Below are 12,520 nucleotides of genomic sequence, written 5' to 3' on the forward strand. Positions count from 1 at the left end.
TGTTCGCTTTTTGTGTATGTCCGAGAAAGGCTTTTTTCTGAGAAGCGATCGGTCAGCTCACTTCTTAAAACTTTTTATATGACATCTAAATAATATCTACGAGTTAACGGGGGTCACCTGTCTATTTAATTTGCCTGAGTTTGAAAAGCTAAATATTCAACATTTTTCGATCGCCACGTGTGGATTGGGCTTTTTCGTATAATAATAAAAGCGAAACGAAACTTAAGACATCGTTCATGGTGCGATTAATTTCCAACTTCGCCTCAAGGGTGCAGGTTCGATCTTTCATACTTACCTACCAAAACTTTTTAAAAATTTTAACCCCCCCCCCCGACACAAACACCCGGGCAACAATTTTTTTATTATTCTTTTGTTTTTATTTACCCAAAACCACACACACCTCCAAACACCCGGGCAACGCCAGGTACTCCCCGCTAGTCTATATATATAAAAGGCAAAACGGCCACGTGCGTTTTTGTATGTCAAACAAAAGCTTTTTTTTCAGTGGGATTCTTGGGGGTGCACTATTTTTTAATCACTTTTTATATACTCCCTAGATTATAATATCTATTATTTGCAAACGGAGGTCGTCTCTATCTTTTATTTGAGCGACTTTTACAAAATTTACACTATTCCTTCCTCTCGCATGCTTGTTCGTGTTTTTCGAATAAAAGCGAAATGAATCAAAAGCGAAGGAAGCTTCCTGCCTTTCGCGCCAGGGACGTCTAGAAGCAATTAACTTTGATCACAGTGGGGGAAACCCCTTATATCAGACAATTACTTTTCATTTGGACAGGACACTCCCTTTTTGTGGGGAGCTGGTTTTCCCAAAAACAAATACGGCAGGGGGGAAAACTGGCTAACATCGTAATTTCATTTCTATGCCTGCGTGAACTCATTCACTTAACGTTCACTTTCTGTATGTCAACTTTTTGATTGCTAATTTTAAATGCTTTTCACTTCCTCTCGTGTCATAACGCAGCGGTAAAATCTCACATTTTCTTTCACTTTCTTTTCCGCCTTCGCGTCAAGACTTTGGGTTCAGACCTACCTGTCTACTAACACTTTTTTTTTTTTTTTTACGTTCTTTTCTTCCTTCGCTGTTCAGGTTCAAGCCTGCCTTACTACCACTTTTTTTTTTTCCTCCACACACACACACACACGCTAGTTATTATATAAATTCATTTTTAAAATTCAAAACAAAAAGAAATGTTACTTTCATAATTTCAGAAACATAAAATTTCAATTAAAATAAAACCTTTTGTTGCACGATCGTAAAAATACGCTTAAATATATTTTAATTTACGTAGATTTTATATTTATTATTCTAGAGCCAATTCTCTAATGGTTATTATATTGTACCCAATATATAGTAGCGATTTCAAAAGTAAAAAAAAAAAAAAAAAAAACGACTTGTATGCCATCAGTTTGAATCGAAACCAAAACATTTAGCATTTCAGCTTTAGTCGTTTCCATTTGAGCTATTATAAGACAGATAAGACATAGTTATAATTGAAACAACTTTAATGTATAAATGTATATTTGCGCATGCATATAAGAATATTTTAAGTCGACTTACGCCTGCCAAGTTCCAATTTTTAAAAATTTTGACCCCTTAGAAGTTTTTTTTATAGGCTAAAATTCCATAAAATAATTCACAAAAAATACAATCATTTGACCTGCTTCTACTGGCTTCTATGGACACATTAGTTTGGTTTTAAATGGATAACATTTTTTCTATAATAAAATTATATGGTAAACTAGCAGTATCTACACGGTACTACCCTCTAGTATTTTTATGTGGAATTTGTTATTTTTTTTTTAAACTATGTCTTTTTATTTCTCCAAAATACTATTCTTTATGTTCAATACAAAGGGAAGCAACTCTATTGATGAATGCAGAGTTACATTTAAATAATCATTTTGTCCTGATGAAAATACGTTCGGGAAGGTAGAATTAAATCAAATTACATTTTATTCTTCTTAATATCATTCTGAAATAATCCAATAAAAGAACCAATAAACCAGAATCAAATATGGACTTTTTTTAGAAAGCTATCGATGACAAAAATGGAGAAAAGCACTGACTTTACTTTATATATTAGATGGTTAAGTTATTTTGTTTAAGGCATATTAACATTTCTGCCGGAGTCTATTTTTCTAAACGTATGCTTTAATTTTATAAATGAATTGTTAATACAATAGCCATACTATTTAAACCATAAACAATTAACAGACGTCCAAAAACCTTTCTACTCTAACAGCTTTTTTTCTTCAAACTGCTTGTCTTTGGAATCTCTTAATTGCACTCTGTTCCTCCAACTGTACCAACATGCAGAAATTTAAATGTGGACATCTTGCTGCATAACTTTCCACTTAAGAGGTCCCCTTATAAATCTGGCCTGTAATTCACAGTAATCCCTTATGTTTCTGTGACAACATCACTTCTTTGAGGGTGAATAAAAGTTTTTTAAAATGAGTGATTTAAGGAGTTTCATACTGTATATATCACTTATGTTTGACATATTTGATAGCCAGGCAATGTTGGGTTACTATGCATAATATAACTTTAACAAATAAGCCGAGCAAGTGGTGTCCCCCTCCACGAGTGAAACATTTACTTACACCATGACTAATGTTTGTGCAAAATTTCAAAAAATCCAAGATGTGGTTATTGAGAAAAGTATGAACAGATGAACGATTTGGGAGCAATTTTATCCCTATAATGTCAAAATTTACTTTCACCATGACTAATGTTTGTGAAAATTTTTTTTTTAAATTCAAGGCATGGAGCAATTTTACCCCTATACTGCCCCCGGGGGGGGGGGGGGGGGGCAACCAGAGTTATCCCCAAAAATCCGTTCTGGCAAACATTTACTTCCACCATGACTAATGTTAGCGCAAAATTTTTAAAAATCCAAGGCAAGGTTATTGAGAAAAGTGCGAATGAACAAATGGGAATGAATTCCTAGGTCCAATCCCTCCTTTGTCAACAAAACCCATCGGATAACATTGTGAAAATAAAAGAAGAAAAATAAAATGGTTTACCTGAAGGAGTTGATTAAATTACCAATCCATTTTGGCCGATTGTATATAGCTAACACAATGATGATCACTGCTGCGGAAACTTCCGGAATTTGTGTACCCAGTCCAATGAATACAAGAGCCAATATTTGTAAAATCCATCCAATTATTTTCATGGACCGTGCATCTGTGACAGGGCCAAAGCGATATGATAACAAAAAGGAGATGCCACCACTGGCCAAAAAATAGATCAATATTCCCATCCAGTATTCCGAGGAAATGGAATATAGATTACTATAGAGCCAATGGAAGGAAAATAAGACTCCGGATATTCCAGAAAATAAAAAGATGGCTGTAAATGGTTTCTGAAAAAGAAAATTTATTTTATTTTATTCATATATATATGCATATATGTATGTGTACAAGTAAATTTATATAAATTTATTTTAGTCCATACAAAAGTTTATCTAGTAGCTCAAGAGTGGACAATACAAATAGAGCTCTTAATATAATCTAATAGAATAAAAGTTATTTAGAAATCATTCGATATTTCATTCAAATACAGGATGGAACAATAAATTTGTCGCCCTCAAGAAAATAACACTACAGCTTTATTTTAAAACTTTTATTGAAAAAATCAATTCAGATAACTTAATTATGTAGTAGAGCTGACATCTATTTAATGTAACCGCCTTCAGCTTCAATCAATCACTGGCTCGATACAGCTCTGAAACTGACAGCATGCCTTTTCCACAAGTGCTGGTGGGAGCCTAGTGAATACTCAGCGATGGTGCCAATCAGGCTGGCTTTGGTGTTGTTCTTAACCTATGAACAAACAAAGCAGTCCAATGGGTTCAGGTCGGAAGAGGAGGGGGACCAGTGAGAAAAGGGTACAAAGTCATAGCACTCTTTCTGGGTCTCTTGAGATGTGGGCCAGCGCAAAGTCCTGCTGCAACACCCATGGTCTGCCAGCAGCCACCTGATTGCATCAGGGGATTATCACACTCTTCAGAACATCCAGGTACACTTTGGTGTTGACTTTCAAGCTGATTTCGAAGATGTGAAGTGGCATAATGTGGCCCTCACTTGAAACCACACAATAAACCATAACTGTGGCCAGAAACTTCATTGAGCTGTGCCCTCAAGCATTGAACCATCCGAATTTGCATTTAGAGGGTGTTGGCAATGGTCTTATTGTCATAACTTGAATCAGTAGAAAACATGAGTTGTACAGCAGTGCATCTCTGATCTCACTCGTTGAACATTGTGTCACTTTCAGACATGATACAAGGCTCCTATCGCTCTTTGGGATTTGTACATAATTGGTCAACTAGTAGATGGTTTGCAACAAAAAAAAAAAAAAAAAAGAAAACCAGTTTTTATCAAACAAAAATGAAATCATGTCATCTTTTCTAGGGTGACAATTTTATCGTTCCACCCTGTACATATTAACAGACAATTGTTTCTATCAACAAAAACAGTTTTGGCTGAAACAATTGTCTTAATAAAGCATTTTTGAATGTAATATGGAAAGTTTTCTGAATAACTTTGATTATATCATATTCTTATCCTCAAAAAGGTCCCTGTGCCTTGAGTCATTTACATAAGTAAAATACGTATATTAATAATTATACTCTTATTTATTGATTGTGAAAACAATACAATTATGCATAAGGCCATGGAAGGAAAGGTCTCTAATCTGTTCTCAAATAGTCAGATTAACTTTTTTTTTTTTTTTTATTACATTTTCACCCCAAACAAGGCACATTGCCACTTTAATGTAGGGGGCTACTATCAGGGGAAACATCTACTGGGGTACTATGTAGGGATTAGGGCAGCGAGATGTTGGTTCACGTTGCACTTGAACTTATGCATGTCAGTACAGTTGGGGAAGCAGTGACCTGGAATGGAATTCCAAAGTCTAGCAGTTCTGGGGAAGAAACTACTGGAGTAGAAAGATCTTTTACATCTAGGGATCTCTACAGTGTGGGGGTGGGATTTTGTAGCTTGTCGGGTCTGTCGAGGGTGTTCACGTCGTGGGGGCACAAGTGCTTGCAGTTCTTCAGAGCATTCACCATTATAATACTTGTAGAACAGGCAGAGGGATGCAACGTTTCGACGATGGGACAGAGGCTGAAGTTTTGATGCCAGTTTAGGGCCTATCAGATTTGCGACTCTCTTTTGAACCCTGTCAAGGAGCGAGAGACTAGTAGCCGATGCACCGGCCCAAATGTGACAGCAATACTCCATACATGGGCGAATAGTGGCCTTATAGAGGTACAGGATACTTTCGGGTGTTAGAAGTTTTCTAGCACGGTAGAGAGAGCCCACCTTCCTCGCAGCGGCCCTGGCAATGCCCTCGATGTAATTGTTCCAGCTCATGTTTCCTGTGAACGTTAGGCCAAGGAGCTTGAAAGACGTACTCTCAGCTAAAGAGTTGTTGGCCATTGCTATAGGTGGTAGAGAAGGTTTCTTGTAATTATTGAATGAAACCAGTTTTGTCTTGGTGGCATTGAACGTTACCATCCATTTTTGTCCCCATTCCACTACTGATTTGAGGTCATCCTGTAGTGTTTCTGCCATTACTTTAGATATATGTTCATTTGTTTTCCTGTCGTGCCTGCTATAGAGTGTGGTGTCATCAGCATATATACCCATCTCAGAGGCAATTTTGTCGGGGAGGTCATTTATGAATATCAGGAACAGCAGAGGACCAAGGATAGATCCCTGGGGCACTCCCGCATTTATATTATATTGTTTAGACGTACTACCGTCGAGGACAACCTGGATTTTTCTCTTATCTAAGAAGGATTTAATTATGTTAAGTATTCTACCAGTGATACCATAAGATCTAATCTTCCTGACGAGACCCTCATGCCATACCCTGTCAAAAGCCTTAGATATATCTAGAGCTACCGCTCTGCCCTCTCCCGCTTTGTCCAGTGAATGGTATATGCGTTCAGAGATTAGTGAGGATGTCTGCCGTGGAACGGGCTTGTCTAAATCCATATTGATGGTCGGTCAGAAGTTTAGCATCTGTAAGGTGCTGGACTAGAGCATGGTTAATTAAGGTCTCAAATATTTTGGCAAAAAGTGGGAGGAGGCTAATAGGGCGATAATTTAATGGGTCAGTTCTTTCGCCAGAATTCTTGAATACTAGTACCACAGAAGCAGTTTTCCAACAGCTCGGAAAGCAAGATTCATTAAGGCATTTGTTGTAGAGTTTGGAGAGAACTGGAGCTACTTCGGCTGAGCACTTTTTTAATAGCACAGCTGGGATGAGGTCGGGTCCACATGCTTTGGAAGTGTCAAGGTTTTTTATGATAGCATGCACCTGAGCAGGGGTGATTTCCAGATCGTCTAGCGTGGCGTCTGTCCGCATAGGAAAGTCAGGTAGGGGGTGGTTTAGAGGGTCCAGTGTAGAGTTGGAGGCAAACCGACTGGCAAGCATGTTAGCCTTCTCGGTTGCTGAGCAAAGAACCTCGTGATTGTTGGTTAGTGGAGGAATTGTTGATTGCCCATTATTTACTACACTGTTGTAGATTTTCCAGAAGTCACGAGTTCCTAATTTTTGTGCTTCGATGCGTTTTTTAGTGGTTTCCGTAAATTCCCTCTTAGCTGTCGCTATTTCTTTCTTAACGTTACTTCTAGCTTCTATGTACTTTTGTCTGACCATTACATTCTAATAATATCCTTTTACCATTCCACTAGTTGCTCAGCCGTGTTTTTATTACTTTACCACCAAAGCCAATAAAGTCTAGAGAATTTTCGAAATGGCTTTTCCCTGTTAACTACAGTATGTTGCTAGGCTTGTGTAGTTCTAGGATGCCCACCCTTCCAGATTTTGCTTTCTCTCTTTAAGAGGTTAGTTAATTGCTAATTGCCTGGGGCATCCATACTAGGGAATGCTGATAGGGTGGTTCAAGCATTTTTCTTTAAGCCAGAGTGCTTTTCCTCTAGGGTACTGATTCTTCAAATCCTACTTTATGACCCTTGTGTTACATCTTCCTGCCATGAGAAGGAGACAAATAAATTAGCTAGTTGGTTGGTTATTTTATGGCATATCAACTCTTTTCAAATTATTTAAAAACCAAATTCAGTCATTTTCATAGATTTTATTTGGGATTAATTTGTTTTACATATATTATAAACAGCATGCAAATGATAGATTTTATTTAAACAATAGCTGATACACTGACAAGTCTTACCATTGCAAGTCTCAGTTGACCCGCTAGCAATGGTAGCTAAATACCTCTCCAAATCTATCAAACTGGTGTTGCATATTAGAGACCTTATGTCAGTGACAATTAAGTTAGCTAGTGTGAATTTTGACAAGGATCACACTGAGTGCACGATAACCCAGATTTGTAAAACAAAATCATTTGCATGGTTAAATTAAAGAGGAGTGACAAAGTTGAAGCAGGAGGCTAAAGTCAAATGACATAAACAAAACAGAGATGACAAAGAGTGATATCATGTTTTCAAGCAAAGAAAAAAAAAAAACTAAGGTGATCAGATCAGTCTCTTTGTGGAAGCTTGTGAATGAGCCATGGCCAATGACGTAGAAAACTGATAATCTCAGCGAGTGTGACTAATGTCTGTCCATCTGTGTCACTTATCCACTAAATTAAAAATTTAAGTTTAAAGAATTAAATAACTAGTTATGGTAAAATTAGTCTCCCCTCTCCTTAAAAATTCTTGAAGAACTCTCAGCGAATGTCTTTGTGTGTCTTTTCTGCATAAAAAGTTTTATTCATCTTAGTTAAATAGACAAGATGATCAACAGCCACTCATGAAACGGGGTGAAAAGAAACAGTAGCATAAGAAAGCGTGCAAAAGACCACCGTGTATAATCCCCCCCCCACCCCCACATGCATATGTATAAAAGAACTCTCCATTATTTGTTATTGAAAATGTTACACTGGGACTATGCTACCGAATGTTTTCCAAGAAAAAAAAATCAAAAACTGCCAAGCCAATCTGAAGGCAGGAATATAATCATTTTATTTGCAATGAACAACTCTAAAGCAAAGGTGACAGATGAGCAAAATCAGATGAGCATGATGGCAGGAGGGGTGTGATAAGGGGCTTGAAATTAATCAAAATATTTCATGTTATAACAGGAATTTAATTGGTTAACATTGTTTTTAAAACATTTACAAATGGAAAAAAAGTAACTTCATTCATGGATTCATGCATGTTTAATGTTAATGTGTGTAACGGCTAACATCTGTATATTAATACTTTTCTGTTCATAGATCATGCTTGAAAGTTCAGTAACTGCCAACAGTAACCACACTTAAGGATGAAACATGCCGGAGAGAGATGTGTACAGAGATATACGAGAGAAAAGAGAGTAATTTCACATGTATTTATATACATCGGTGATAAAAATGTGTTGTAGGAAAGTGAGAGGCATGTGAAAGAGGCTTGGGAGGAGGAGAGACGCCCGAGAGAGACGTGGCAGGAGGAGAGGCGCCCGAGAGAGACGTGGCAGGAGGAGAGGCGCCCGAGAGAGACGTGGCAGGAGGAGAGGCGCCCGAGAGAGACGTGGCAGGAGGAGAGGCGCCCGAGAGAGACGTGGCAGGAGGAGAGGCGCCCGAGAGAGACGTGGCAGGAGGAGAGGCATCTGAGAAAGAGAGGTGCCTGAGACAGACAGGAAGAGGAAAGGCAGCTGAGAAAGATGGGAGGAGGTGACACATCTAAGAGAGACAAGAAGAGGAGAGGCATCTATTAGGGACAAGAAGAGGAGAGGCGTTTAAAAGAGACAGGAGGAAGAGATGCATCTTAGAGAGACAGGAGGAGAGACAAATAAAAGAGACAGATAAGAGAGCTATATTAGAGAGAAAGAGAGAGAGAGAGTGACATGAAAGAGAGGGGGAGGGAAGGAGAGAGAAACATCAGAGAGAAAGATGTAAGGGTAAATTGCAATTGATGAGTGAATTACAAACTTCAACACAAGTAAAAGTTCCTAATAAAAGAACTCTTGGAGAATTACAAAGAAGTCATTCAAAGAAGTCAATAAAACATGATTTATAATTTGTCTAAAGCAATAACTTTTCTTACCTTTGGAATAAAACGGCTTAAAAGTATGAGAATTATAATAAACGAAAATCCTATTCCAAGTATTGTTCCAGTGAGATAGTGAAGGGAAGAATTTCTGAAAAAAAATAAATGAGTTGTTTATATACATGGTTAAATACATATACATATGTATAGTTATTAATTTAAAGTAGTTGAGTCCAGTATGTTTCAGAGCTTTGTTGAATTAACCATTTGACTGGACCATCTGATCACACCATAATGATTTATCAGTTTTTATCCTGAATTCACCCTATATTAATAAACAAAAATAAAGAAAAACCTGTGTGATGTATGAACTCATGACAAAAAAATATCATATTCCGAAAATCATGTAAATGGATCATTTATTTTTATTTTTAAATAAGAAAATAAAATTTTGCGAGTAACAGAAGAGCAACTGTCTTGTCTGCCATTTTGAAAACAAAAACAATAAAACAAAAGACGATAACTCAATAATTCAAACTTGTGAGATTTATGCTGTAATGCCATCAAATTCTATTAATCACTTAAAAATTATTTTCTTCATAAAAATAAAAGTACTTAATTTTTGGTATGAACTACAATTTACACAATTTTGGGAAAATATTTTCGTTTTGTCATGGGTATATACATCATACAGGTATTTTTGTTCTGTGGGAGAATTCTGGATTTAATAATACACCTAACTCACTATTTATGCCATATCTCTAAACGATCAAGGGTTACAAGAAAATCAAACAGTTTTTTCAGCAGTTCAACATTTTCTTTGATGGAAATAGGCCAGGGTTTATGTTTAACATCTCAACTCATTTGAATTTGCTAGTCAAATCATAACTAGAATTAGATTTAAGCAGAATAATATAATTTCAAAATAAAGGGAGACAACTACACACAACAATAAAAAAAATGCACAGAAACTAGTACCGTATTACATAGACTAGTAGTCTGATAACAGTGGAATTATCAATTTTCTTATTTAAAAATAAAACTAGATGATGCATTTACATGATTACATAAATTTCCTCAAGTGGCTTCCAGGCCTTGATAAGTGGTGACTATTTCGTAAAAAATTTTTTTAAAAGTCCCCTCTCGTGATTTTGTCCTGAGTAAAAGAGGTGTTGGATCATATAGATCATCACAAATTAAAGATTTTAATATCAAATATGTAGTTTGTTAGGTTTCTTTTTATCCAAGCCCATAAGACCCCACCTCTCCACGTACACACATAGACACCAAGAAAAAAAAAAAAAAAAAAAAAAAAAACTAAAGAAAAATTGTCACTCGTGCATTACTGTTACAGGACAACTTTTATGGTTTCATTTTAAAGGGGGAGACAATGCAATTTCAGACTCACGATATAACACAAAATAAAATATTAATTAGCTGAACATTTATTGAATTAAAATAAAATTAAGAAAATTATTGTCACAGGACAACTTGACAAAAAAAAAAAAAAATTATATTTTTGTATTATTAGAATTTTCTCAAAAAATGTTTTCTCAAAAAAGATCACATGCATTCCAATAATGCCTGTTCAAAACTATAAATTTTAAAAGGCCTGCATTTTGACAACTTTCATTAATTTCAGAATTTTTTTGTAAAAAAAAAAAAAAGAAAAGAAAGAAAAAATTGAAAAACTTCTTTTTTGTGTGATGAAAATTTTCTTAATTTTATTTTAATTCAATAAATGTTCAGCTAATTGATATTTTATATTGTATGATTGTATTATTACGATTATGAAATTGCATTGTCTCCCCCATGTTGTAGTCCCTTTAAAATGAAACCAAAAAAGTTGTTCCATGGCAGTAATGCACAAAAGTGCCAAAAAATTTTATGATGTACATATCTGTGACAGAAAGCAAATGTTGTACACTAAAAATTAATCAAATAGTTTTGTTTTAATAAAAAAAAAAAAATCATTTTTAAACGATGGGAATTTGAATAATGTACAAGGTTGGAACTATATTAAAGGGGAGTTAACCTATCTCCCTTGTCTAAATTCTTTACAAAATTGGTGTCAACAGATCGTTGATCATCATTTAGCCATGAAATTTGATTTTCATATGTAAAAATACTACTACCTGGTCAATTTATGGGATTTTTTTGGTGTACAATATTTTCTTTTGATCATGGGTACATAATAAAGAGTTTTCTTTATTTTTGTTTGTTTGGCAACACAGGAGAAGCTAGAAATCATTCAAAATATCTAACTTCAGCATAAGGACAAAATAAATGAAAATAATAAAAAAAAGCAAAATTAAATTTTAAATGAGAAATAAACTTACTGGCTCCATTTTGTTGCAGAGAAAAACATGATAATTCCAAATACAAGACTGAAAACTAACCAAATTTCTATCCCTACAATAAAGAAAAAACAAAGATGAGTTTTCATGAAATTTTTATTGAATGTTTAGCAAAATTATAACAAAAGCAATTGGATGTAATAATCGATTTATGAATAAATAAATATTTGCTATAACATCTCTTAATATAAAAAAAAATAAATAAAAACGAATTAAATATAAAAAAAACCTGATATTTTTACAAATCAATTGAAAGAAAAAGAATTATTATTTAAATTCTTCGGACTACTGTTTCCATCTTGAGTGCTATTTTTACAATGTTTCAGTTTATATATTATTCTTTAATTGGAATTCATTTTTTGAGATGAGCATTATATATATTAATTTATTTTTATTTCGGACTACTTGTCTCATCTTTATTAGTTGTTTTTTTCATCTTTTATTGGATTGTTTATTCACAACGTTTCGGCCAACTATTCCTCTAGCCTTCGTCAGGTGGTAACTGCGACAGATAGGAACTTCGAATCTCCTAACTGCGTTCTCAGCCATCACTGCCATCCGTAGTTGTCGCCTCACCACATTTTTGGCCAATTAACCTCTGGTACGCTTTGGGTGGGATTGAAACTGCTATCTTCAGACAATGTTCATCTGGAACTGTAGAGATTCAACGTCTCTATCAATTGTGCCACGGGCCCCGAATGGTGATCAAGGTTGGATTCTTTGATCTTATAAATCCACGTTTATTTATTATCTGATCTTCCATAGTCGGGTCCGTACCGAAGGCCAGAGGAATTAGTTGGCCGAAACGTTGTGAATAAACAATCCAATAAAATATGAAAAACAACAACTAATAAAGATGAGACTAGTAGTCCGAAATAAAAATAAATTAATGTTTCAGTTGATGCAACCTCTGACCTCTTTCAGGTGTATCTTATCAAACTCAAGAATCTTTCTATCAAACCCAGGAATCTGCACAGTATTTTGAACAGAACGTTTCATTTAATTCACAGGGTTAGCATGATTTTGTTCCATCAGCCATAACTGGTGGAAGTCCTAAGTAATTCGCAATTGTACTTTGAGTGTTGCCCATGCTAAGGATTGAACATGCAACCTCCAGAAGTATAACGTTT

General features: G+C 35.4%; 1 protein-coding gene across 2 annotated transcripts in view; it reads right to left on the bottom strand.

Moving 5' to 3' along the window:
- Positions 1-12,520, bottom strand: part of LOC145284510 (nuclear envelope integral membrane protein-like) — a 148,139-nt gene that overhangs the window by 128,041 nt on the left and 7,578 nt on the right. For both annotated transcript variants that reach the window (XM_080133395.1, XM_080133396.1), the window contains exons 4-6: positions 11,373-11,445; positions 9,091-9,184; positions 3,049-3,389 (exon numbers count right to left, since the gene is read on the bottom strand). In XM_080133395.1, coding sequence (XP_079989521.1) covers positions 3,049-3,389; positions 9,091-9,184; positions 11,373-11,445 — 508 coding nt within the window. The remainder of the gene's footprint in view (positions 1-3,048; positions 3,390-9,090; positions 9,185-11,372; positions 11,446-12,520) is intronic.

This window comes from Euprymna scolopes, chromosome 9 (assembly GCF_053919585.1).
Source record: "Euprymna scolopes isolate OS-2025 chromosome 9, ASM5391958v1, whole genome shotgun sequence".
In the NCBI taxonomy this organism is placed as follows: domain Eukaryota; kingdom Metazoa; phylum Mollusca; class Cephalopoda; order Sepiida; family Sepiolidae; genus Euprymna; species Euprymna scolopes.